The sequence below is a fragment of the Myotis myotis genome, unplaced genomic scaffold, assembly GCF_014108235.1.
Source record: "Myotis myotis isolate mMyoMyo1 unplaced genomic scaffold, mMyoMyo1.p scaffold_m19_p_7, whole genome shotgun sequence".
NCBI classification, from domain to species: Eukaryota; Metazoa; Chordata; class Mammalia; order Chiroptera; family Vespertilionidae; genus Myotis; species Myotis myotis.
The window spans coordinates 45399159-45426230 of NW_023416379.1; the positions used below are offsets into that span (position 1 = coordinate 45399159).

The 27072-nt window shown below is 37.6% G+C and overlaps 1 protein-coding gene across 8 annotated transcripts in view; it reads left to right on the top strand.

Moving 5' to 3' along the window:
- The first annotated feature begins 3581 nt into the window (after positions 1 to 3581).
- Positions 3582 to 27072, top strand: part of FBXL4 (F-box and leucine rich repeat protein 4) — a 61730-nt gene continuing 38239 nt past the window's right edge. For 3 of the 8 annotated variants that reach the window (XM_036316727.1, XM_036316731.1, XM_036316735.1), the window contains exons 1-4: positions 3582 to 3723; positions 14388 to 14495; positions 15142 to 15725; positions 26595 to 26961. In XM_036316727.1, the coding sequence (XP_036172620.1) occupies positions 15214 to 15725; positions 26595 to 26961 (879 nt within the window). In that variant the 5' untranslated portion in view covers positions 3582 to 3723; positions 14388 to 14495; positions 15142 to 15213. Of the gene's footprint in view, positions 3724 to 10434; positions 10516 to 13213; positions 13319 to 14387; positions 14496 to 15141; positions 15726 to 26594; positions 26962 to 27072 lie in introns of those variants that run through there. The other 5 variants (XM_036316733.1, XM_036316734.1, XM_036316729.1 and 2 more) reach the window with 4 other exon arrangements.

Genomic DNA, 27072 nt, shown 5'->3' on the forward strand with positions numbered 1-27072 from the left:
CTCTTTTAAATCTCTCCCGTGCCTATGAGTTGAGCACAGTTCACAGAATTAAGAACAAGCTCAGAGAAGTAGTAACTAATCCAAGATCACAGAGTTGCGTACATGGCAGAGCAGCATAGACAGGTCCTGCTACCCTCGTGTTCAATTTTCTTTCTACTGTATTCAGCTACTTCAAGGTGATGGGAAAATGGGAGCATGATTAGTTCAGTTTTTGTTAAATCATAAAGTAATGTGATATCATTTTGTTAAGTAATATTATTTAAAGTCAGAGAATTAGGTTTCATTGACAGTTCTAACACTGATTTGGGAAAGTCACTTAACCTGTCTGAGCTTCATTTTCCTCATCTGTGAAAAAGGTGTTTGGACTTCATGACTTTTGGGTTTATTTCTCGCTTAAAATTTTTATTTTCTTCTTCATGACTGTAACTGTTTCTAGATTAATATTATGCTAGATCAATATTAAAATGAAACTTTTTTATTGACTATAAGAGGTTTAAAAAAGTATACTAAGATCACTCGTACTAGCTATTATTCATGCTTTTTGGCCACTGGCATATTAAAAACCTTGAACTAACATTACAGACGGAAGACCGCTTTCCAACAAACTAGTTAACTTAAAATTTCACCCAGAGATAAATTATTTTCACTGAGTTATGTAGGAAATGCATGGAGTTGCATTTTCTGAGAGGTCTTGACTTGATAGAAAAACTTACTTGGGAACCAATGATAGAAAACCTCATTGTGAAGACATTTTTGGCCCTTCCGGCAGTGTGCTGAATGATGGTATCTCCTTCCTCTGACATAGTATCTTATTGTCATGCATACTCCTTACCCCGAAAGTTTCTAATTGGAAGACATTTCATTTTAAAATTTAAAAAAGCATTTGAAAATAGTGAAAGGTTATGATGATGAGTGTTTCGAGATTAGAAACAAAGAAGAGTTTTGAACCTGCTCCTTCTTTGCCCGCCTCCCCATCTGAGTAGACCATTGTAACTTTTGAAGCTAACATAGAATGGATCATAACCAGCTTGCTGAGCTGGTGACTTTATGCACAATTAAGCTTTGTTTGGACTTACTTTATTTGTAATAGTGCTGTTAAGGCGTGGGATGCTATTCAGCTGCAAACAACATTCCATTTAATAACTAGGCATTAGTTCCCCCATTAAATCAGTGCCATCACTAACTGATAAGTATCGCCCTTTTCCATGGCCTCACTTGACTCTTCTGCCCACTGAACAAAGCATGGCAATGGCACAGACCTTGAGACAAGAACATTGGAGGGAGGGTAGATTGAGCAATGATGGCCCAAATTCCATTAGTCACAGAAATGGAACTTTGTCCTAGTCTTTTCTTTTCCTTAAATATAAACTTGCATACTTTCTGAGCAGCACTTTAAGTGCCTTTAAAAACAAAAACTAAACAAGCACACTAAATAAAATAACAGCACCAACTACTACATCTCTTAAACACCAGAGATGAAAATGGATGGAGGGTCATGCACCAAAAGATATACATAAAAATGTTCATAGCAGCATTGATTGTAATAATCGAAATTAAAGACAGCTCAGTGCCCATCAGGAGAATAGATAAATACATTATGGTCTATTTATACAATAGAAACTCAAAATGCTACCGCTACACTCAATGACATAGCTGTCACAAGACTAATGTTGAGAGAGAGAGAGAGAGAGAGAGAGAGAGAGAGAGAGAGAGAAAGCCAAACTCCAAAGAATGTATATTGTATGAATCCATCTTTATAAAGGCAAGAACTTAGCAAAATTAATCCCTGGTATTAAAAGTCAGGACAATGGTTACCCTTGGGGAGGAGTAAAGGGTAGACATTTAGGAGAGCACGTGGGGGTTTCTGGGTGTTAGTATTTATCTTCTCTTTTTTAAAAAAAATCTGAGTGCTGAATACATCAAACTACACTCATATTTTGGTCATTTTCTGAATATATTTTATACTTCAATGAAAAGTTTATTTGGAATTATGTTAGAAATGAGAAACTGCTTTAGGTAGATTGGGTCTGAGTGCCCTGAAGGCATCAACTCAATTATATCTCACCTGCAACCATAAAGGGTCAGTTTTATTTATTTATTAACAAATTCATTTATTATTTGTAATCCACTTTTGACTTTAGAATAGACTGAGATTTATAGAAAAGTTACAATGAGGATACCATAGAGGGTTCATGTATACCACTCACCTATTTCCCCCTTATTCTTAATATCTTACATTATAATAGTACATTTCTTACAACTAAGAAACCAACATTGGTATTACTATTAGCTAAATTCCACTCTTTATTCCAGTTTCACTAGTTTTCCCACCAATGTCCTTTTCATGTTCCAGGATCCCATGCAAAGTACCATATTACATTTACTGGTCCTGTCTCCTAAGTCCCCCTCTGGTCTGAGAATTTCTGTTTTTCTTTTCTTTTCTTTTCCTTTCTTTCTTCTCTTTTCTTTTCTTTTCCTCTTTCTCTCTCTCTTTCTTTCTTTCTTTCTTTATTTATTTTTTTCATTAACTTGACAATTTGTTCAGGCATTTGGTAGGATATCTGGGTATTCTGATGTTATCTCAAGGTTAGACTGGGTTTATGGGTTTTAAGGAAGAATATCGCAGGGAGGAAGTGCCCTTCTCATCACACCATGTCAGGGTGCATGTTATCAACTTGGGTTATCACTAATGCTGTTCACTTTCATCTGGCCTAGGTGCTTGCCAGGTTTCTCCACAATAAAGCTATTTTCCACTCCTCCATAGTCTTCGGAAGCAAGTCACTAAGTGCTGCCCTCACTCAAGGGAGGTTGACGATTAAGCTTCAATTCCTTTTTAAAATTTACTGTTTTGTATACAATTCAAACTGCACATCATACATCAGCTCAGTTCATATATATAATTTATAAATAAATATCATTATTTTGCCTCTTTAGGAGCAATCAGAAAACAAGTATGTGTAGTTCAACATCTCGTCATTATTAAATGTTTTGCTATCTTAACAGAAACCGCAAACTTTTAAAAAGGTGATATTATCTATATTGAAAAAAGATAAAATAAATAAAAAACGACTAAGGGAGACCGTGAGAGCATTTTCATCAGAGGTAATGATCACGGGCTTCTGAATGTTGGGAGGGAAGTGAGCCTGCAGGATTGATTTTTTATTTGGGGAGAAATTTGCATAACTTTCGGGAGGAGTAAAGGGTATGCATCTGGTAGAAAACATAACTTTGTTCTACTTTTCCTCTTAGGACTTACCTCCTGCAATCCCTATGCATCACCGAATCCACCCACCCTGGACTGAGGAAGCCCTAGCAGGCCTACACTACAGGTGGCAGGGCGGTGGGAGGAAGCGGTCATTCCCGCGGTGGACTTGCAGCCGCTGCCCACCCGCGAGTAACTAACTGTACAATAAATAGGGCACGCCCAGGACTGGGAACCCTCCGCCTCGGAGAGGGCGGTCCCGACGCCTCCAAGGGACCCCAGCGAGAGCCCCGCCTCCTGGCCCGCCCCGCCCCTGGCCCCGCCTCCTGGCACCGTCCCGCCCCCCGCCTCTTGGCCCCGCCCCCTCCGGGCTTCCGTGTCTTCCTTCCGGGTCGCGCTGGGCCGGCCCGCCGCGGCGGTGCCGCAGCGCGGGAGTTTGGGGCCGCCCTCGCGCCCGGGCCTCCCCGCGCCGCCTGGTCGCTGGCGAAGCCCACGGCGCGCGCTCTTCCGGACCCTGCAGGGTACGGCCCTTTCTTTGCTTCCCCCTCCTGCGGGTCTCCATTTTCTTCCTTCGCCGCTGGGGCTGGGCCTGGCCGGGCGGAGCGCCGCGCTTGGGGCGCCTGGGTGCGCTGCCGCGGTCCCCGCCCGTCCCCCCTCCCCGGCCGCCCCCGCCGCGCCGGCGGGGCTGGTTTGGGACCCTGAGAACAGCCCGCGGCCCCGGGCGCTTCCCGTCTCACGAGGCTGTCCCAGGGCGAGCGGGCAGGGCTGTTTACCCCGCGGCGACTGCGGGCCCTGGGACTCGGCCCCTGGGAGCCTGCAGCCCGGGCCGCCGCCTGCGCGCCTGTGCTTGCTGCTGTGTGTGTGCTTGCTGGGCGTTGCTCTGGCGTCCGATGGTGGTTGCCTGGCCAGACCCATGTCTTCACTCGGGACTGCCACGAGGTGCCCGCAGCAGCCTCGTGTCTGTGTCTAGGGGTGTCCCAGAGCGCAGGGATGGTGGACACCCTGCCTCCCTGTCAACGTGTTAGCAAGGGGCGCGGTGTTGGGTTTCCTGGATGGTTTCCCAGGTACTCCTTGCCACAGTGTGGGGGTGCATTCACTAATTGAAATATACACATAATTAGAAAGGCAAGACCGTGTAAACAGGCAGTTGTGTGGCAGGGTCTGTGTCTGACTTTAAACCTTGGCGGCCTCATTTAACACCAGGCGTGGGGTCTTGCTTCTGGTCTGTTCCAGGACGCAAGCTGCCTTTACCGCTTCCTGGCGTACATGCCTAGGTTTCTTAAGTTCAGATCATAGGCACATTTTTTTCCCCCTTAAAGTTCACTTTATGCTCCTGTCGTCACAGTTACATGTTGTATCTGTTGGTTGAGTAGAGGGAGATTTTCTGATACATCAGCGCTCCTATAGTCCTTTATTAGAAACTAGAGGCCTGGTGCACGAATTCTCGTGCAGGGTGTGGTCCCTCACCACGGGCCTGACCAGTGATCATGGCCTATGGGGTGGGGGTGGGACAGGGAGGTTGGCTGTGGGAGTGCACTGACCACCAGGGGGCAGCTCCTGTGTTGAGGGTCTGCCCCCTAGTGGTCAGTGTGCATCATAGAGCAGTGATGGCGAACCTATGACATGCATGTCAGAGGTGACACGTGAACTCATTTTTTTGGTTGATTTTTCTTTGTTAAATGGCATTTAAATATATAAAATAAATATTAAAAAATATACATCTTTGTTTTACTATGGTTGCAAATATCAAAAAATTTCTATATGTGACACGGTACCAGAGTTAAGTTAGGGTTTTTCAAAATGCTGACACGCCAAGCTCAAAAGGTTCGCCATCACTGTCATAGAGACTGGTTAACCGGTCGTTTGGTCGTAATGGTCCCTTAGGCTTCTTTATGTATAGATTAAGTTGGGGGGTGGGAGGGACAATACTTATATTTCCAGTGGCAATGTGCATCACCTCATAGTAGGCACTCTAATTGTTCATTGAATTGGACTCTTCTTTCCACACCTCTTTTCTGAGTACCAAGTTTAAAAAGTTTTTTAACTGCTATCCCAAATTTTGGCTTTTCTTGAACCCTGTATTTTCATGCTCTTCCTTTTTGTTAGGATTTGAAAATGGGTTAATTTCTTTTTACTAATGCCATGATCCAGTAATGCGATCATAGCCCTCTGTATAATGGCATCTTAAAATGTTGCTAACTGGGTATCTTTTATTTCAAAATATGGTCAATTAACAAAAACTGCCCCTTCCTTCTTTTTTTGTGTTAGTTTCATTGCCTCCTCTTCTCACATAATCCATTTTAACTTCATGGTTCTAACTGATATCTTTAGACTGTTTGTTACGTAAATTGTGTATATCCACCTCTGTTTTCTTCTAGCATTTTTTAATGGTCTTATTCTTCATGTTTAAATCTTTAATCTACTTCAACAATATTTAGGGTAAGAAAGAAAGTAAGGCTCTAATTCCCCCCGACACCCCTCAAAAAAAATTGTTAGCCAGTGACCCCATCATTATTTGTTGAATTCTATTATTCCCAGCTGATAACAGATACTATATTTATCCTAGATCATAATCCTTCTTTATCCTTGGAACTTCTAAATTGTTCATTGATCTCTGACTTCCTTTGCTGATACCATGCTGTTCTTATTACTCTGGCTTTATAATGTATTTTAATGTCTTGGGATTCAAACAATGTCTGGCATATTGTAGACACCACTAAATATTTTTGGAATGAGTGCATTTAACGGGGTAAGTTGATTTAACCCTTTCGGTGAAGTTTCTTGCCTATTCTTGAAATAATATTTTAGCTTGCTTTTCTTTGGCCAATTGAATCATTAACTGTTGTTAAATCCTTTCTCTTGTTAACACAGAACTCTCCACGTAGAGTTGCTCCTCGGAGTTGTACGTGGAGAAGCATGTCTTTTGATTTGCACTGTGCATTATAAGCATTGTGTTTCTCTCCTCATCAGCTCTGACTCAGGACATTATGTACCTAGTTTCAGCAACTCTGAGGGATAAACTTCTATAGAGTGATCCCTGGAACAGCCCATGTCTATATGTATTTAACCGTCCCAACTGGACATCTGCAATATAATAAATTTTCAATGGTTGCTATAATAGATACTTAGAAACTGTATGAGATCATAAAATAAATGTATACTTTTTAAAAAGTCAAAAATATGTACAGAAATAGCTAAAAGAGAAAGTAAATATGTTGTGTGTCCATCAGCCAGTAAATCCATTCCTTAGAGATTATTACCATTCATTTGTTCTTCTCCCAGACATTAGAAATAAATGTATATAAGTCTACATGTTTCATAAATGGCAGTGTATAATTATAATTCCAGTTAGTAATAATTGATGACAATCTATGTTACTGCATATAACATTCTTTTTAAACTTTTTTGGTATTTCATTGTAGGAATAACCCCCAAATTTTAATATATAACCAATTCCCTATTGATATTTAGCCAATTCCAAATTTATTTCTATTACAAACAAAACTACAGATATCGTTTTTGTATGTACATATGCACATTTGTTTATTTCTTTAGTGTAAATGTTTAGATGTGAGATTGCTGGTTCAAAGGCTATTTTTAAATGTTGATAGATTGTTCCATGTTGCTCTTTAAAAGGGTGTTTTAAGAACAAATTTATGCAATTTATGAGAATGGTGCTGCTGCCATCTCATTGCCAAGAATGGTCAAGGCTGAGATTTTACTCTACATGCAAGTTAACAATCTCATGGATGCTGGAAGAAGACATGAGACTCCTGGGTCAGAGACAATGCACAGAAATAAAAGTAGTCAGAGGATCATCATTTTCTTGTGCTGCTTCCTTGAGCCCTAATTAACACTTGGTGATGTGATGAGGGCCAGATGATTCTAGCACATGCAATAGATGAGGAGAGGAACCCCTTGCTTAGGGAATCTGAATCTTTCATAATAGGCTGCAAGTAAACCTGCCTAACCTTTGCCCTAGGTCCAAACATTATCATTATTATGCTGGATAGTGAACAAACCTGCCCTCGCCTCCACAGGGAGACCTTTCTTTATCTCTGGGGGATATTTGCTGTAGAAACACCCTTAAAAACATAGTCTGGGACAAAGGCTCTCAGTGCCCCTGCTTAAAAACCAGTGAAGAATTGTCTCATAATCATTGCTGCTAAGATGATACAATCATTTTTTTTTTCATTTTTGTAATTTTATGGATGAAAAATACTATTTTAGTACTGCTTTAATTGTGCATTTTTTTGCTTATTGACAGAGTTGAATATCTGTAAATATTAGCCATTTGTATTACTTACCTGTTTATATTGTTTGCTTAGTTTTCTGTGGAAGTGTCCTTTTACTTACTGATTTGTAATAGATCTTTACGTGTAATGGCTATTAATGACTTGGTATATCATTTACTAGTATTTCTTATAGTATATTCTTTTAATGCTGTTCCTGGGAGCTTTTACTGCATGGAAATCTTTACTATGTATATTGTCAGTTTTGCTATTTTCTGTATGGCCTCTGAATTTCCCCCGCAAGGTTATTAAAATATTCTTTGTATATATTCTTTTATTGGATATTTTGTATTACATATTTAGATTTGTTTTAAAAAATGGTTGCTATGATAATATTCTAAATTTACTTTTCTAAATGTCTGGGCATTTTTCGAAGACATTTTTGATAAGCCATCAGCCTGTTGTTTTGATTTGACATATCCAGTATAACATACTACATCCTTATTATTTTCTCAAAACTGACAAATCAGTAAGCAAAATGTTTGTCTCCTACAGTGAGTATGAATTTGATTGAATCCATCTTATAGATTACTATATGTAGTGGTTTGTTCTTAGTGGATTTTAATCTTACGAAATATAAAATGTCCTTTTTTGCCCTATTTAATGATTTTTGCCTTGGAGTCTACATTGTCTGATATTACTATTGCCATCTGTGTCAGTTTTGTGTATACCAGATAGATCTTTATTGCCCATATGTTGATTTTTAGTTTTTCTGTATTGTTTTGCTTTACTTGCCTCTCTTATACACCAAACATCATACAGCTGGACTTTCATTATCCTTTTAATCTTCTCTCCTCCCAATTTGAAAGTATGCCTTTATTATTTGCGTTATTAAAATATTTGTTTTTAAAAAGATGATTATAGATTCACATGCAGTTATAAGAAATGGTACAGAAAGATCCTGTGTAGACTTCATCCAGTTTCCTCCAATGGTAACATCTTGCATAAAACTATAGCATATTATACCTAGGAAATTGATACAGATTCAATTGACAGACCATACTCAGATTTCATCAGTTTTATATGCACACATGTGTTTTGTTCTCAGCAATTTTATGTAGATCTTGTGACTTCCAAAGCCAAAACACAGAGCCATTCTATCCCAAGGACCCCTTGTGCGAAAGCGTTTATCTTTTAATAGGAGATTTTAACTTATTCATATTTACTTTTTTTTCCTCCCCTGCAAGTTTTCAAATCTAGAAGCGTGTATAATTGACTTTCTGTTACTCTCACATCTCCATTTAATAAGGTGAAACCTTGACTCCTTGGCTTCCCCCATTCTTAGCTCTATTGATTTTATTTCCTTTGTACATTACTTCTGTTTTTCTCTAACCATCCCTTTCAACTTTACCACTACTGTTTCAGTGATGATTTAGATTTAATTATAAGGTCACTGGTTACTTTTTATATTCTATCTTCCCCTTTTAAAATTATTTATTCAATCAGGGAAGTTACTACTTTTTTTTTTACCTTCTCTTTGAACAATATGTGTATACTATTACTTATTGGATGGGTTCAAAGAAGGTCATACATTTGATTCTCACCTACTGTGCTTTGTTTTTTATTATTAAACTAGAGGCCCGATGCACAAAATTTGTGCAAGAGTAGGCCTTCCTTCCCTTGGCTGCCGGCAACTGCTCCCCTCTGGTACCTGGGACCCGGGCTTCCCTCGGAGCCCCAGCTTCGTCCAGAAGGACATCCAGCCTAATTGGCATATTAAACTTTTATTATTATAGATGTTTCCCCTTTTTTCTATATCAAGAACTTTTTTTTGCTTCATTTTTTGGTCTACATGTGCCTTATCTTGAAGAGTCACTGGTTTTATTTCTATGTTTATTTTAACTGTCTTTTGCTATCTACTCTGCCAGTCTTCAAAAAAAACACAAACAACAACCAAAAAAAACATAGAACAAATGTTTATTGACATGTACTAGGCCCTAAGGGTATAGTTATAATTAAGACACATTCTCTGAACTTGAGGAATTTATTGTCTGCTTGGATAGAAAATTACCTCGGCATATAGGGAATGATATACTACGTGCAAGAGCAATGAAAAAGTAGGTGATAGATAAGGTCTAAACCTGACTAAAGGATGGATAAGAGGGTGCCAGGCTGAGGACGAGCAAGGGTGTTCCAGGGGAACCCAGCCTTAGTGGCAAAGCCTAAGTGCAGTCTGGTGGTTGGCAGCAAGGGTGGGAGAAGACTGGTGCCAGGCAGGTGGAATGTGTGGTGTATCATTTTATCAGAAAGAGAGCCTTCCTTTAATGGTACCTTAATACACTTGAGAATGAGGAAGAAGAAGACCCAAGAGGAGACTGAGAAGCAGTTATTTGACTGATGGAAGGAGATATAAGAGCATGTGGTGCCATAGAAACCCAGAGAGGGGGCAGGCCTGCAAAGAGGGCTGGTTATGAGTGTCAGCTCTGCACAAATTCAACTCTAATCCACTCTTCTTGATCATTTCCTCAGTTTGCCCTTGTCTTGATTTCTAGACTTAACCAGAAAAGTCCTTTCCTCAACATAGTGTCTCTTGATCAGTTTCAGCAGTATACAGAAATAACAATTAAGGTTCGGCCTGTTTTCTTGATTTGGTACCACATTATGCACTCTTACCTTTTGGTACTATGCTACAAGGCTGCCTGAATGCTCTTTTTATCTCTCACTTTATTGACATATCTCTGTGGGATATTTTGCAATAAGTATTGTGTTACGACTGCCTTCAATATATGACCCTGCCTTATTGCCTGTTCTTTTTACCTTTTTCTGTGTCTTTTCAATTTAAGTCGAGAATCCTCTTGAGTTTTCAACTTGTTTTCCAAGTTCCTTTATCACACTATGAACCTAGCCTTTGTGTGGCCCTGGCTCAAGTTCATTCCCATTGCCTCCTTTTGCTTATTTCATGAAAAGTCCTTTTCCTTCCTCCCTTTTTCTCTACCGAAGCACAAGCCGTCTTCTCTGCAGTTGCTGCCATCCTGCTTCTCTCCGCCTCATCGACTCCCCATCTCACTTCAAATCTCAGTGGTAAACATATGTTCTCCCTTGTCTGTACCGCTTAATTTCTCTTTCCCACTGTTACTGCTTTCTCTGTAATGGTATTATTTAACTTTGGTAAGCAGTTTATAATATGAAAGACGTAGTTGGAAATAAAGCATTATAATAAAATCATGTCCTATAAAGCAAGTTGTTTCCCAGGGAGTGTGAAGGTCTCACGATACAGGTTAAATGGCTGTTGTTTTGTATTCCTTGATGATGTGAGTATAAAAGTTCATTGTGTTGCCGAGAAATTCGCACTTCATAACCATTGCAGATAAATGATTGGATTAAATAACTAATAAAATAAAGGTCTCCCTATTTTTAATTCAGACTTTTTGTTAAATGGAAAATGATATTTTTATATGTTGCAAGAGTCTTTAAAGAAGCATTTTGAATGAACTGAAAAGAAAATGTCTCCCAAAGATACATTTTTATAAGTGTCCTTTTGGAAAAATTTAGTTTACAGACTAATATTTACTATTTGCACCAGGTGGGAAAAATAATTTTGTTTTTAAATCCCATTCTCCTCACAAAATAAAATTATTGTATCTTGTGCATTGGTTTATTGCCCATTAGGATATTCATTGGTTATCACAAATCACCTCCACTCCTTGGCAAAGGTCCAGACAGTACATGGACAGTTTGGACTTCTGCGTTGGTCGCTGCTGTCCACATGTGTCCCGAGACTATGGCTCTCTCCCCCCTTTTCAGCTTCATTTCCCAGGGAAAAGTAGATCGAGTTATCCCTTCTCTTCCATATGTTCTACACCACCAAAACACTTTTATGTGTCATCTTAGTTGTTAGAAAGGAGTTTAGAATCAATGAAGGATGTTAATAACAATGGGTTTGCACATTTTTTCTATGCCTTGTTTATTTTTAAAAACAGATTTTTAATTTTATTAAATTTTTTGAATAGTGTTGCTGTTTGCTTTTTCATTTTTTTGGTTATTTTTAGCTTTATCTCACAAAAAGTTAACTCTAACGATTATTTATTATTGGAAAAAATAAAACATTCATTTACATTTCTCTTGTACACTGAAGATATTTGAACATGTAATACATATATTTATAGTTTGTAACTCACCTTTATATATGTTGCCTCAATGTAAAATTTTATTTAACAGCCTTAAAATGACATTGCATATATGACACTTGCTGCTTTTGCTAGTATCCCATCTCTATAGTGGTAAAAGCTAGCTGGGAAGCAGTTATAAAGTTTGTGGTTTGTATGTCAAATAGAATTTGACTTTCACAATTTGTCTCAATCTTTTTGTCAAGAATATGAACATTCACATGAATGATATCTAATTTGCAAATGTTTCTTTGGTTTTATAGAACTTTTATTTTCTGATAAATGCCATTTTATAAAGATAGTGAAAAGAGCGTGGGTGAGCAATTTATAGGCTGTGGAGTAAGCAGTGATGTCCAAAGATTATACAGTCAAATGCATCCATCCACCTTGGCAGATGGTATTTCCTTCTCTTGAAGATTTCTAGGAATAAAGCATCCAGTTTCCCAAATTAGCTGACCAGTCAATTGAGTTGGATACTTATACATTGTTGTTTATTTCCTAAATTACATTTTTATAATTTAAATTTATTTCATTACTTTTTTCTTTTTTTTAAATGCTCTAGAAATTTATGTACACTTCTAGAATGTTTTTCATATTCTAGTCTTTTTTTAAAAAATATATTTTATTGATTTTTTACAGAGAGAAAGGGAGAGGGATAGAGAGTTAGAAACATCGATGAGAGAGGAACATCGATCAGCTGCCTCCTGCACACCCCCTACTGGGGATGTGCCCGCAACCAAAGTACATCCCTTGACCGGAATCGAACCTGGGACCCTTTGGTCCGCAGGCCGATGCTCTATCCACTGAGCTAAACCCGTTAGGGCACTTTTTTTTTTCTTTTAAGAAAGAGAGTTACTGCCCTCACTGGTTTGGCTCAGTGGATAGAGCGTCGGCCTGCGGACCAAAGGGTCCCAGATGCGATTCTGGTCAAGGGCATGTACCTTGGTGCGGGCACATCCCCAGTAGGAGGTGTGCAGGAGGCAGCTGATCGATGTTTCTCTCTCATCGATGTTTCTAACTCTCTATCCCTCTCCCTTCCTCTCTGTAAAAAAATCAATAAATTTTTTTTTTTTTTTAAAAGAGAGTTAGTAACTTCTTTGGAAAATTATTCCTCTTAATTTACCTGGGGGCTTATTTTGAAATAAAATATATATGGTAAAAGAAAGAGTTGTATCATTTCACATTTTGGTGTAAAAGATTTGATATTTGTGCAGTTGTAAAAGTTTTTTTTTCTTAACAGATTTATACTTGTGGTAGGTGAGATGTTTGCATAAGCAAGTGATCTACTATGTAATTATTTTTTCCCACATTTATAACATGACCTGTTCTTCAGCACTGTAAATCTTTAGAAAGGGTTTAACCTCTGTCCTGTGTTGTGGAAGCATCCCTGCAAAGATGGTTCCCATCTGCCCCTAACAGGCCCTAAAGCATTACCGGGTCAGGACTACTTCTTTTTAAAGTTTTTGACGTGGGGATGGAGTATGGATTCTAAACCACGAAGGAAGTATGAACTTAGGTTCACACTGTGTGCATAGTACATGCCTAATAAGGGTCTGATTTTACTCTGGTGACTCTCCCCCATTTCCTAGGTTGATATCACATCTTGGGCTTCCTGGCCAGTGAGCTAAGTTTTCCTATTCCTGGTTTCATGGATAGGGTGATCTTGGCTGAGTTTTGGCTTTCCAAATGGCACCTGTGGCTTGAAATGCCATTTTTGTGTGAGTGTCACAAAGTCTCCTTATAACCACTAAGGCCTTGTAATTGATGCCATGAGTCATATTAGCTTCAGCTCCTGCTTTCTGTCTTTGACTTTCTCTGTTTCTCACAACTGTGGATTTTCCTCACTTATTTCAAGCTCAGCTATTTATTTACTGTTTTACTTGTTACATTTTGTCAAGCATTTCACTGGATTTGGGTATGGCTGGGATTGAGAAATAGAAGGATGCTGTTAGGTAATTTTAAATTATTTTAGACATAAATTCTTCGTGTGCTTATTACCTTTTCTGTCAACAAGTAAGATACTTTGTTTTTACTATGTGCTGAGTACTTTGAGAACTGAAGATCTTTGGCTAGATTCCCTCCTTCAAGAAATTTAGTTCTATGTAGACCCTTGTGGAACTAGGTTATATATCTGATACAAAGATGGTACCAGCAGATAGCAGAAAATAAACCTACTTATGTGTTTTATAAATTGTAATGTTTTATAATCTTAGCACTAAAGTTTTAAAAGGCTAGCACATTGTTCTACTAAAGAGACGTTAGTACATCCCTCTTCTTTTACTTAGAAGAAGTTAAGCTCCAGACTTTACAGGCACAAAAATCATGTTTGATTTCCTTGTTTGTGTAGACGAGAGGTTACCTACTCAATGTGAATGGGGTCAGGCCTGGCTGTGAGCTGGTAGAGCTGGCCAGAAATAATGGCAGGTACGCAGAGAGCTCAGACCTCTTCTAAACGGGGTCCTCTTGATTGTTGAAAATTACAAACTAGTCAAATTTAAGAAAACACTATCTGATCCCAATAAAATGTCTGTTAGCATAGTTGGACTCATAAGCTCTGGGTTTACAATCTCTATTTAGAAAGGATTCACTATTATATTTTATATATTCTTTCATAAAATTAACAAGGTATATTAGTTATTCATAATAGTCCACAAATTCAGAAAAGTGTGACCTATTCAGTTTGAAAGTTCTGTCTAACAAGTAGCTGTTTATCAATGATAAATCTTTTGGGATAGTTGACTTCCTAAGTTGAAAATTAAAATATTTTTTAAAATTCTTATCTTACAGGTAAAAGAATGTCACATGTCAGCATTTGTACCTGAAGTCAACATGCCATTTTCAGGCTGCATGGATGAGTGCCAACTTTTGCATATCCTGTGACCTTTCTATCAGGGGGTGAGTGATTTTAAAGAGTGGCTGGCAACAAACCAGATGCCAGCCAGCCGTAGATCACCCTAACAAATAATGCTAAGAGTTATAAATTAAGCACTGTCTGGTGATCTGTGATGTGTAAGGCAGTTAATTTAGTTGGTCTGGATTAACTGTCAGCTCCAGAAAACTATATTCCCATAATGTGAGATCTGTACTCCGCATGTTTTGGCATGAATAATAATTAACAATAGGGAATCACTTGTTAAAAAGTGAAATTAAAAATGTCTAAGATTTTTGGGATTTACAGCAGTATTTTAGTGGTTTACCATATACTTTAAATAATTTTAATTTTTAAAGTTTAAACTCAGTATTTCTTGAAGATAGTTATAATTTTGTATAAAATGGGAGTTTTGAGATGATACATCTTCCATTGTTTTATAATATTAGTTTTACTTCTCATATAGCATAAAATTGTATCCATTTCAATTATTTAGATTTCTTAAAAATACATCAGATAGATTATGCTAGAGATTCACATTTACAGTGAATTTTTTTTTTTTCAGTTTCATTCTGGGAAATTACATTGGGTAAAAAGCCTGCTTATTACCTCATTTTTATGCATTTTTATGCTTATTTAAATTATTTTATCAAGCCATTCGATTTTTTTTAGAATATCCTTCAGAGAGTTTATGCATCTTATGGAAGACACCTGACCTTTTGAAGCTTCATAATTCACATCTGCATGTCACCAGTCTTCCCCATGTTAACAGTTCTGACCATGTTTTATTATCTATGCCTGCGGCGCCGAGCCAGGACAGCTGCGAGGGGAGAAATGATGAACAGCCATAGAGCCATAGAATCAAACAGCCGGACTTCCCCTCTGAATGCAGAGGTGGTCCAGTATGCCAAAGAAGTGGTGGATTTCAGTTCCCATTATGGAAGTGAAAATAGTATGTCCTATACCATGTGGAATTTGGCAGGTGTTCCAAATGTATTCCCAAGTTCTGGTGACTTCACTCAGACAGCTGTGTTTCGAACTTATGGAACATGGTGGGATCAGTGTCCCAGTGCTTCCTTGCCATTCAAGAGGACGCCGCCTAATTTTCAGAGCCAAGACTATGTGGAACTTACCTTTGAACAACAGGTGTATCCTACAGCTGTTCTTGTTCTGGAAACCTATCATCCTGGAGCGGTCATTAGAATCCTAGCTTGCTCTGCAAATCCCTATTCCCCAAGTCCACCGGCCGAAGTAAGGTAAGACTCGTTTTGTAATGATCATGTCATATGGCTGAAAGGTGTTGGTTGTTTTAATGTTGCAGGGCTTGTTTTATTGGAAGCATTCTCTTATGTAATTTAAACAGATTTGATTTTTAAAATGTTCCTTAGTTTTATGATGGGAAAAGAAAGATCACATATATGAAGATTTAATACATTCTTCATACCCTTAACACCTCACATCATAATATTCAGAGACTGTGAAATTTGTGTGTCACAGAATTTACTATTTACATAATTAATTGGCATAGCAGTGCCTCTTTATTTCTCTTTCTCTTGTTTTTGTAGTTCAGCCTGCTGGTTTTTTAACATATAAATATTTGACTAGTATATTCACATGTTTCATTAACCTAAAAAGTGCATAATTTAAAAAAGTACCCTGTTCTCCATGAGCCTAGAACTCATCTCTCCCTCCCTGAATAAATACAAAAAATGTCACTTTTATCCACTTCCTTTGCATTTTTCCAGAGTTTATTTACATAAATATAAGCAAATACAAATATAGTCATATTTTCTTTATACACAAAAATAAGCACACTGTTCATATTGTTTTGTACCTTATTTCATTTAGTCGTACATATTGGATCTTTTCATAGAAGTGCAAAGAGTGCTTACTCATTCTTTTCTACAGTTGCAAGTAATGCACAATGTATGTGTACCCCACCTTGTTAACCACTCCCCTATTGATGAGCACTCAGTTGTTTCCATACTTTTGCTGTTATAAACTTTAAGACAGTATATAACCTTGTCATGAGTCACTTCACATGTGTGATAAATTCTCGGGATTGCTGGGCCAAGTTTCTCTGCATTTGTAATTTTAATATATAGTGTCAACTCTACCTCCAAAGAGGCTCTACCTATTTATATTTCCAATAGCAATGTATGTGCGTACATGTTTTGCCAAAGCCCCTCCTACAGAGTGTGTTAATACATTTTAATATTTTTGTCAATTTGGTAAGTAAAAAATGTTGTCTCATGTTCATTTTAAGTTAAAATTATTACCTGAGATTGAATATCTTCTCATGTTTAAGAACTGTTGATATTTCCTTTTCCTTGAGCTATCCGATTATATTATTTGCCCATTTTTCTATTACTTGTTGATATTATCACTTTTTAGATCTTTATATCACTTTATTAATTTATTCATTAAATATTTGTGTGTCTACCATGTATTTAGCATTATGCTAGTTATTAGGGGTACAACAGAGAACAAAATAGATAAAATCCCTGCCCTTTAGTTTATTCTAGCCCCAGAGCAGTTTGTTGGCACCTGTTAAATTGTAGGATCCCAGGTGCCAGTGGAGGAGTAAGGGGGGGGTAGGGATCAGCTGCCACCTGACATACTGCTTCTTTGGCTTCCCTGTTCCCTCAACTCCGAGGAACAACTCCCAGCCACCCAGGAAACAAAGGTAGAGCACAGCTCAACTCAAGCTGGAGACTGCTGGTATGATCTTTATTGTTCTTTTAGAACTGCCTTGATAATTCATTGTGAACAATATTATTAATGAGCCAAATTATTTTTTAAAAATCTTTGTTATTGAAAGTATTACATATGTCCCCTTTTTTTCCCTATTGACCCCTTCTAGCTTGCTCCCACCCCCCACCCTAGACCTTCACCACACTATTGTCTGTGTCCATGGGTTATGCATATAAGCATACAAGTCTTTTGGTTGGTCTCTTCCCACCTACCCACCCACCCCTGCCTTCCCTCTGAGATCCGACAGTCTGAATCAAATTATTTTAAACACAAAAAAACCAGCATCTTTTAATGTACAGATTTTTTTTTTTTTCTGAGAGGAAATAAAAGTACTTTGGGCAGAATCCTTTTTTATATAAGAATTGCTTTTTTTGAACTCTGTCATTCTTTGCTTCTTTCCTACAAAGTTATCCACCTTTTTCTTAAAATGCTGACCAAATTTAGAGATAAAAGTCTATGAAACATGTAATGTCTTTCCTCTAACACTTTATGTCTGCATAGTTGATTGTGAGTATAAGCTATATTCTTGGTTTCTAGCTGAGAGCTCTAATGTGTGATAGTGACCAAAGTGACAGCTTTATTTACAGTGAAATCTAATGTACTTAACTCATTTTTAGCTTTATTCTACAGAAAATACCATTACATTTTAGGAGAGAAAGAATCTAACCAACATTTACTATTGCAGAATAGAAAGGGGTCTTTTTAATTTTCCTGATTATGAAATCAGTAGATGTTTCATTGTTTAAAAAGCTTGTTAGGAAATACAAAAAAAGAAAAGAAAATATACAGGGGGGGAAAACCACTTCACAATCTTCTGCCTGGATTCGGTAGCTGTTCTCATTTTGGTGAATTTCTTTGGATAATCAGAAACATGGCTTGCTCTGCCAGTTCAGTCTGAGAACAAAACAGAGAGCCAGACAAATATGGCTTGTGTTCTTTTGAGTTTACAGGCCAGCATGGAAGAGGACCCTGAGATTATAGGGAACATGTGTTGGTGGAAGGAAGAGCCTCATTCATTGGGCTCAGGGAAGTTTTCACCGCGGCAGTGACTTTGAGACTGAGGGTTGAGGAGGCTTAAGTTTGGATAGGAAAGATGGAGAGAGAAGAGCACATGCAAAGGTGAAATCATGAGCTGAGATCTTGGTGTTTGAAGAAGTGAAAGTCCCAGAGTGTAGGAAATGAACTGTTGAAGGGTCACAAGCATGGAAGTGCCATTCTTAAGCTCTAGAGTAGTGACTTCCAGACTTTGGGATGTCATAGAGCGCTTGGGTCTAGTTTCCCAGAAGCAGACCTTGCAAATGATTTGTTATGGAAATCCTCTTGGAGAGACCAGTATGGGAGTGGGGAAAGCACTTTGGGGAAGGGAAGAAGTCAGGCAAGGATGCAATTTCATGTGTGCAGTCCCAGTCAGCCTGGAGGCAAAGTTGCTAGAGAGATGGGCTCTCACACTGCTGCACCTGTCTGTCATCAGTTATAGGCTATGGGAATGGAAATCTTTCAGGCACATACCACAACCTGGGAGAAGAGCCTCCCCCAGTCAGTTCTCTGAAGCCTGGAGGTGGAAGCCCTTAGTTGAAGCAAGCAGAGTACAGGTAGGGAAAGTCAGCTACGATAGTGAACCTAATAGTAATGATAATAAAAATTAGAGAATTGATACAGGGTTGTCAGATTATTAACTTAGCTAAATAAACACATACTAAAAAGGCAAACAAATGAAATATCAACATCATTTATTATCACCATCATCTCATAGTAAAATCTCAGTTTATACTGAGAAATTGTCAAAATCTCGAAAAAAGAACAGTTGGCAATTTTACACGTATATATGTGCATATATATATATATATATATATATATATTTATTTATTTTACATTTAGCCATGGAAGCCTCCATCATGTTTGGGAATTGCTGGACTATACTGCCTATTATTTTTTTAAAAAATATATTTTATTGATTTTTTACAGAGAGGAAGGGAGAGAGATAGAGAGTTGGAAACATCGATGAGAGAGAAACATCGATCAGCTGCCTCCTGCACATCTCCTACTGGGGATGTGCCCGCAACCCAGGTACATGCCCTTGACCGGAATCGAACCCGGGACCTTTCAGTCCGCAGGCCAATGCTCTATCCACTGAGTCAAACCGGTTTCGGCTGTACTGCCTATTATTAATTGAGCACCTGGTTTTATGCCATCCTTAGGAGGTAGTAACTGAGAGTGTGAATTGGAGTAGCTCAGGAGTTTGTTCGCAGAAAATGGACTTGTAGTCCCAGGACATTAAGAATTTAAAAGCAGCCTTTCCTCATTTCGTCCAGTTTGCAATTCTTTGTTCAAAGAATGAAGTAGAAAAGTTAGAGTCTGTAAGGTCTCAAAGTCTTCTGACTTCTTGCCTAGTGCCCTATTAAGGGGAAAGAAAATAAGGTAGTATAGAATATCCTAGTCCTGAGGATAAGATCTTAATGGGTGCTGGTGTAAGAGGCAGAAAATAGGCTAGCGCAAGGTTACACACTGGAAGAGAGATACAGAGGAGGAATAAAATGACTAATTGAGGTCAGTAAAAAACTGATGGGAATAAAGTTACTTGGGGATAAAATTTAGTGTTGTGGATCTCTTCTGTTTTGTTTGTTTGTTTTTATTTTATTTTTTTAGTATTAAAAGCATTTTAACCATATAGTAGTGAAGTTAAGAAAGCAAGGAGAAATCTGAACAATAAAGATTTAATTTAAGCCGAAACCGGTTTGGCTCAGTGGATAGAGCGTCGGCCTGCGGACTGAAAGGTCCCAGGTTCGATTCCGGTCAAGGGCATGTACCTGGGTTGCGGGCATATCCCCAGTAGGAGATGTGCAGGAGGCAGCTGATCGATGTTTCTCTCTCATCGATGTTTCCAACTCTCTATCTCTCTCCCTTCCTCTCTGTAAAAAATCAATAAAATATATTAAAAAAAAATTCTAAAATTAAGTAAAATTATTTAAAAAAAAAAGATTTAATTTAAAATAAAAAAAAATAAAGGAAGAAGAAAAAAAAAGAAAGAAAGCAAGGAGAAAGAAAGTGGCTGTTGTGCAGAGAATGTACTGCCGAAAGGAGATGCTTAATGAAGCAACGATTTCACTTATTGGTAATGGGCTGATCTCATTGACTTTGTGGGCCAACAAGCATGATTTTGCCATTTAAGTCAGAGTTGATCAGACCCTTTACTGGTTGATTCTTTTTAAAGCAGCTGCCAGTTTGTTAGTTCCAATTAGAGATGGGCTGGGAGGCAAGGAGTGAGTAGGTACACCCATCAGAATACTATTCCTTTTTCCTTTTTGTGTTCCTGTCCTTTCCATCGCTTTCACTTGCACCTGGTGAAATAGAAGAGCCTTGGCAAGAGAACTTTCTTTGTGCTGGCTACTAGATATGCTTATTAGGACGTTTGATTATAGGGAAGCTGTTTGCATTTATATGCCTGGCTTCCAACCTGAATACATAGAAACTTGCTTTCATGTGTTTCTACTGATCAACAACTCTCTTCCTCTTTAATCTACCTGCTGCTTCCAGTGAACCCTAGAGAGACTTTCTCAGTGGGATCACAACAGGTCAGGAGTCACACAGAGTGGCTTGTTTCTTAATTTCCAACCACTGGACATATAGTAGGCATTTAGTGCAACCAACGGAAGGAGAAATAGGTGTGCTAGTGAAGAGAGTGCTGTTGGTTATCATCCCAGGGTTAAGTGCCCAGAATGCAGATTGAAGCAGAGCCTGAAAGGGATTCCAAGCTGAGTTCTGCATGTGTGTTACTATAGATTTAAAATACTTACATAGAACATTAGAATTTGGCAGGTTTGTCCAGTAGATAAATATATTATGTGAGCATATATAGTAAGCATGTAAATGTACAGACTACAATGGTCACGACTTAAAGCAGTTAAATCATATCAATACTGATTTAAAAAGTTGGTGCTTTCTCATAGAAAAGTGTATGTATGTATCTGTGTGTGCATTTATACATTTGTTTACATTTGCTTGCTTGTTTTCACTAGTCTTCAAGATTCTGACTTGAGTTTTCTGGAATAAAAAAATACTGTCATATTCTTGTTTGATAAAATAGATAACTTTCTCTTTATAACTTTGAAATAATATATTCTAGTTCTATCAGGGAATTTTAAACAAAAATTCACTTTAATTCAGGTATTCCCAAATCAATTTCTATTTTGTCTCATAGTTAATTTTAATTTAATCAAATTGCCACAAACCTATAAAATAATTTTTCCATCTTTTAAATCATTTTTCTTTACTTTGTAGGTTATCAAGAAAGTTCAAAAAATATATAAATAAACTAATGATACTTGAAAGTTTTTTTATGTTTAGGTACAATTTTAAATATTTCTAAAAACTGATAGGATATATTGTTCTACTTTCAGTATGCTATCATATTTATAATTTATGATATGTGTATAATTAAATACAGGATGGGGGCAAAAGTAGGTTTAGAGTTCATATGGAAAATAATCCAATAATTGATAATAATATAAGAATAAACTGTTTTGCATACTCACACTGTAAACCTATGTTTGCCTCACCCTGTATATAATGTTTGTGCTATATAGAAGTCAGAAGCAAGAATGGTGCTAAAATAACAATAACTCTCTGACATCCTAGACATGTTAAGGAAGTCCATTTAAATCATCATCTTTACATCCCTGTGACTATTTTGTAACTACCAATTTGTACTTCTTAATCCCTACACTTCTTTCTACCATACAGTATATGGCTCACTATGAAATTAGAGATTATTTTTAAATATAAATAATGATTTCATTGGTCATTGTTATATACTATTGGCATATGCTTCTTTGAAAGCAGTCCGTTGTCTATATTGAGAGACCTAAAAATATTCTTAATCTTTGACATAAAATAGTCAATATAGTCAGTAATATTGTGATAACTGTGTATGGTGCCAGTAGGTACTAGGAATATCAGGGGGAACACTGTGTAAAGTATAGGATTATCTAAGTACTTTGCTGTGCACCTGAAACTAATATAAAATAATATTGAATGCCCTAACTGGTTTGGCTCAGTGGATAGAGCGTCAGCCTGTGGACTCAAGGGTCCCAGGTTCGATTCCGGTCAAGGGCATGCACCTTGGTTGTGGGCACATCCCCAATGGGGGGGGGGGGGTGTGCAGGAGGCAGCTGATTGATGTTTCTCTCTCATCGATGTTTCTAACTCTCTATCTCTCTCCCTTCTTCTCTGTAAAAAATAAAATATATATTTAAGCCGAAACCGGTTTGGCTCAGTGGATAGAGTGTCGGCCTGTGGACTGAAAGGTCCCAGGTTCGATTCCGGTCAAGGGCATGTACCTGGGTTGTGGGCACTTCCCCAGTGGGGGATGTGGAGGAGGCAGCTGATCGATGTTTCTCTCTCATCGATGTTTCTAACTCTCTATCTCTCTCCCTTCCTCTCTGTAAAAAATCAATAAAATATATTTAAAAATATATATATATATATTTAAAAAAATATTGAAAATAAACTATAATTGAAAAATAAAATTTAAAAAATTATTTTTAAATGTTAAAAAGTAAAGCATCATTTCACATTGTCTATTCTACAAGATAGATAGAGAGGACTAGTACATTATTACTAGTTTAATCCTCACCCAAGGATATTTTTTCATTGATTTTCAGAGAGAGTGTAAAGGAGGGGGGAAGGAGGAAAGAGAGAGAGAGAGAGAGAGAGAAGAGAAAGAGAAACATTGATTTGGGAGAGACACATCAATTGGTTGCCTCTTGCACGTGCCCTGACCCCTATGGGGGATGGAAGGAGGTGAGGGATCGAACCTGCAACCCAAGGACGTGCCCTTGACTAGGAATCTAACACTGTTCTTCCATGTGCAGGCTAACCACTTAGCATACCAGCCTGGGCTATTTCTTTTTCATTTAAATTTTATTTTTCAGTTACATTTTACATTTAATATTATTTTGTATTAGTTTCAGGTGTACAGCATAGTGGTTAGATGATCATTTACTTTATAAAGTGTTTCTCCCATATTTCTAATACCACATGGCACCATACATAGTTACTACAATATTGCTGACTATATTCCCTATGTTCTATTTTATATCCCCATGACTATTTTGATTAATACATTATTAAAATAGCATATTTCTGTTCTAATCACTGCTTTCTTTAAGCTTATATTTGTGATTTTTATAATGTAATTTACATTATACTGCAAATCAAGCTATACATGAAGAACATGCTCATGTAATTTATTGCAGAGGACCTGGCAGAGGTGATTTCTGTATTAAATTTTCAGTGTTTCTATTAAGCCTTATAAAAACTTACTGAAGCTAAAAACTAGGCTGGTTTAGTCCACATGTACTGTGAACCAGTACAGGCAATTATTTCAGATTCCTGAGTGGTCCTTATTTCTTGGACATGAGTTGTTCCTCCAGCATCATCTGATACCATTTTACAGTAGCAAGAAAAAGATGCGTAAAACCAAAGTTTGAATTTTCTCATGCATTCCACCATTTACCTCACGATTCTTGGAAATACACTGTCCAGAAGTAGGAATACATTTTCCCACCAACATGGTTTTAAATGTTTAATACTTCTGTTCCCTTGTACCTATATGGCTCACTCTGTTTAACCCCGGAGATTTACAGTAGAGTGTTCAAATAATTGCATTGTTAAGAACCCTCAAGATTTTTGCAGTTAACATTTGGGAGCATGTCTTAGGTCTAGACTGGCATTCCAAACTTGCTTTCCTACCTTGTCACAGGAAGAAGAAAATGCCTAGCCTGCTTTCCTTTTCTCTTTAAATCTGCCACAACCAGCTCTGTTCCTTAGAATTCTTCCCCTGCCTCTCAGCACTGGTTATAGAGTGGGAACAATCTCTGGATACAAATGTTGTTTCTGAATACAAATAGTAACAGGTTCTTTATGTTTGATGGGTTTATTACTAATTTTCAGTAAAGAATCAACAAAACTAGCAAATATGGGGGCTTATAAAGCTTCTAGAAACTGCAAAAGTTCCTATTGTTATGATTAGTGTCATCTTTGCTAAAATCCCCATTGAGGTTCTGTCTTAAGCTTTTATTCTTAAAGTTAGAAATTACCATATTTGCCCTTCTTGCTCCCATCATGGCCTGAAGACCATCAAAATTCCTGTATGTGGATGACTTCTGTAGATTTCTCCCCTGAGTTTCATATTTTTTTCTCTATTTCAATTTCCTAAACATCTTTCCATAATCAGTTTTTACTTAGATCTAATAGGTCATTTCCTTAAATGAACAGGCAATATACCAAAGGGGAAAATCCTCATGATTACTAAGTGTATAAAACAGTTTATTAGGTAATACAGAGCTATTTCTCTATGAAAGTAGAGATTGTTTTTAAACATAAATAATGATTTCATTGGTCATTGTTATATACTATTGGCATATGCTTCTTTGAAAGCAGTTTGTTGTATATATTGAGAGACTTAAAAAGATTGTAAGTCTTTGACATAAAATCTGTGTTAAAAAATTCTGCTACCTAAAGTAAATTAGAAATAAAGGAAAGGTGTTTATTGAAGTATTTTGTTCTATATTTCTAATTTTCTTTGATATATTAGAAAACAATATTAGAGAAATGGTTACATATGACATAAATATGAAAATATTATACTAGTATATACTTAATGATGATATGTTATAAGAAATCTTTAAGTAATTTTGGAAAATAGTTTTATAAGAAGACTTATGTGCTGTAATACTTTCAAAAATAAAGATAAATTTTAAAAAACCATGCCGAAACCGGTTTGGCTCAGTGGATAGAGCGTCGGCCTGCGGACTGAAAGGTCCCAGGTTCGATTCCGGTCAAGGGCATGTACCTGGGTTGCGGGCACATCCCCGGTGGGGGATGTGCAGGAGGTGGCTGATTGATGTTTCTCTCTCATCGATGTTTCTGACTCTCTATCTCTCTCCCTTCCTCTCTGTAAAAAATCAATAAAAATATATTTTTTAAAAAAATAAAAAAAAAAGAAGTGAAAAACCAGAAGACTTATATGAAGAGATAGAATAGGAGTTGGGCCTTAAAAAATAGGATAATCTGTAGGTTGAGTATTTCACTGGGGGTAGACAACATGAGTAAAGACACAAAGTTGGAAATAAGTTTATTTTCCGGAAAGTAATGATTAATCTAGCAGTAAAGAAGGGATTCATTTGGGAGAAATCGGAGAAAAGGTTATTCATCGTTATGTGTTAGATACTTGCTAAGTACTGTGGGTATAAGAATGACTAAAAGAAAAATTAAGACTTTAGGTAAAGGCACTCTGTAGCTGCCTACACCAAAAATTATAGCTAGTTTAGTAGGATATTGTATCATAGAGGGCTCTGTGGGTTTTACCAAGAAGTTTGCATTTTATACCTTAAGCCAGTGGTCCTCAGGGTGCCTGGTTACTCCACACCTCTATTTCCCCAACTCAAAATTTACAGCTAGTTTGAAGGATCTATAAAAATAAATGTGTAATATGCAAATCGACTGAACAGCCGAACAGTGAAACAACCGTCGGATGACCTTCCAATTGATCAGTTGGGGGAGCCCCAAGATCACCCCAAAGAGGGAGGCCCAGGCCACTGACCAGTGGGCTGCGGTGGGTGGGCAGGGCCTCCCTCTGCAGGGCGATTCATCTTGGAGCCCTGGCCAGGTGGGCAGAGCCTGCCTCTTTGGGGCGATCGATTGTGGGGCTCCCAGACTGTGAGAGGGCACAGGCTGGGCTGAGAGACCCCCCTCCTGAGTGCATGAATTTCGTGCACTGAGCCTCTAGTATTGTATAACCAATTTAGACTATATCCTTCCCAAATTGGTGGGTATTTCAGGTAATGGCAATTTAGAAGGACATATGTAAGACAATTTCATGAAAATTTAAAAAAACGAGTGGATAAAAATATCAAAGATAATGAAAGTTTTGATTTTGTATGATATTAGTAACAGAAATGGGAAAGCTGGAAAAGGAGACGTTTGTGAGGCAAGATGATCAGTTTAGTTTTCACAGTTGGTTGAAGACATGCACTCAGGAGAGCTTTATTTATCCTGTGTGCTTTATTCTTGCTTTGCTTTTTCTAGAAAAATGCATGTTGTTCTTCCTATACTTCTAACTACCTATTCCAATGTGAAATCTCCAAAAAAGACTTTCCAGGGAGTTGTAAAAGTAACTTAAGTAGTAAAAATATTTAAGCAATAAGGTCTATGGCATTTAGTTTTAAAGTTTTTTTTTTCATGTACTGGAAACAGTACTTGTATTTGATTCTCTTCACCTTATTTAATGTCTTTGCTTCACACTGTAACATATTGGGCATGGGACCATAACCTTAAGGTAACAGTAAATCTCATTCTAAACTCTATTATAGGGAAGTTTCTTTCTTTAGCAGATGGGAGATTCTTTGGTCAGAGAGACCTACGAAGGTGAATGCTTCCCAGGCTCGCCAGTTTAAACCTTGTATTAAGCAGATAAATTTTCCCACAAATCTTATACGGCTGGAAGTAAATAGTTCTCTTCTGGATTATTACACTGAATTAGATGCAGTTGTATTGCATGGTTTGAAGGACAAGCCAGTACTTTCTCTCAAGACTTCACTTATTGACATGAATGATCTAGAAGATGATGACTATGAAGAAAACGATGATTGTGGAATGGACAATCTTAACAAAAAGCTTAGCAGCACTGCCCTCAGGGAAGGGCCAAATAATGGATATTTTGACAAACTACCTTATGAGGTAAGTCAAATTTATTCAGTAGCAATATTGCAAATAACACAATAATTTTTTAAAGTTTAGGTATTAATATTTATTTTGCTAGATACTAGAGAAATAGAAGTATTGGTAAGG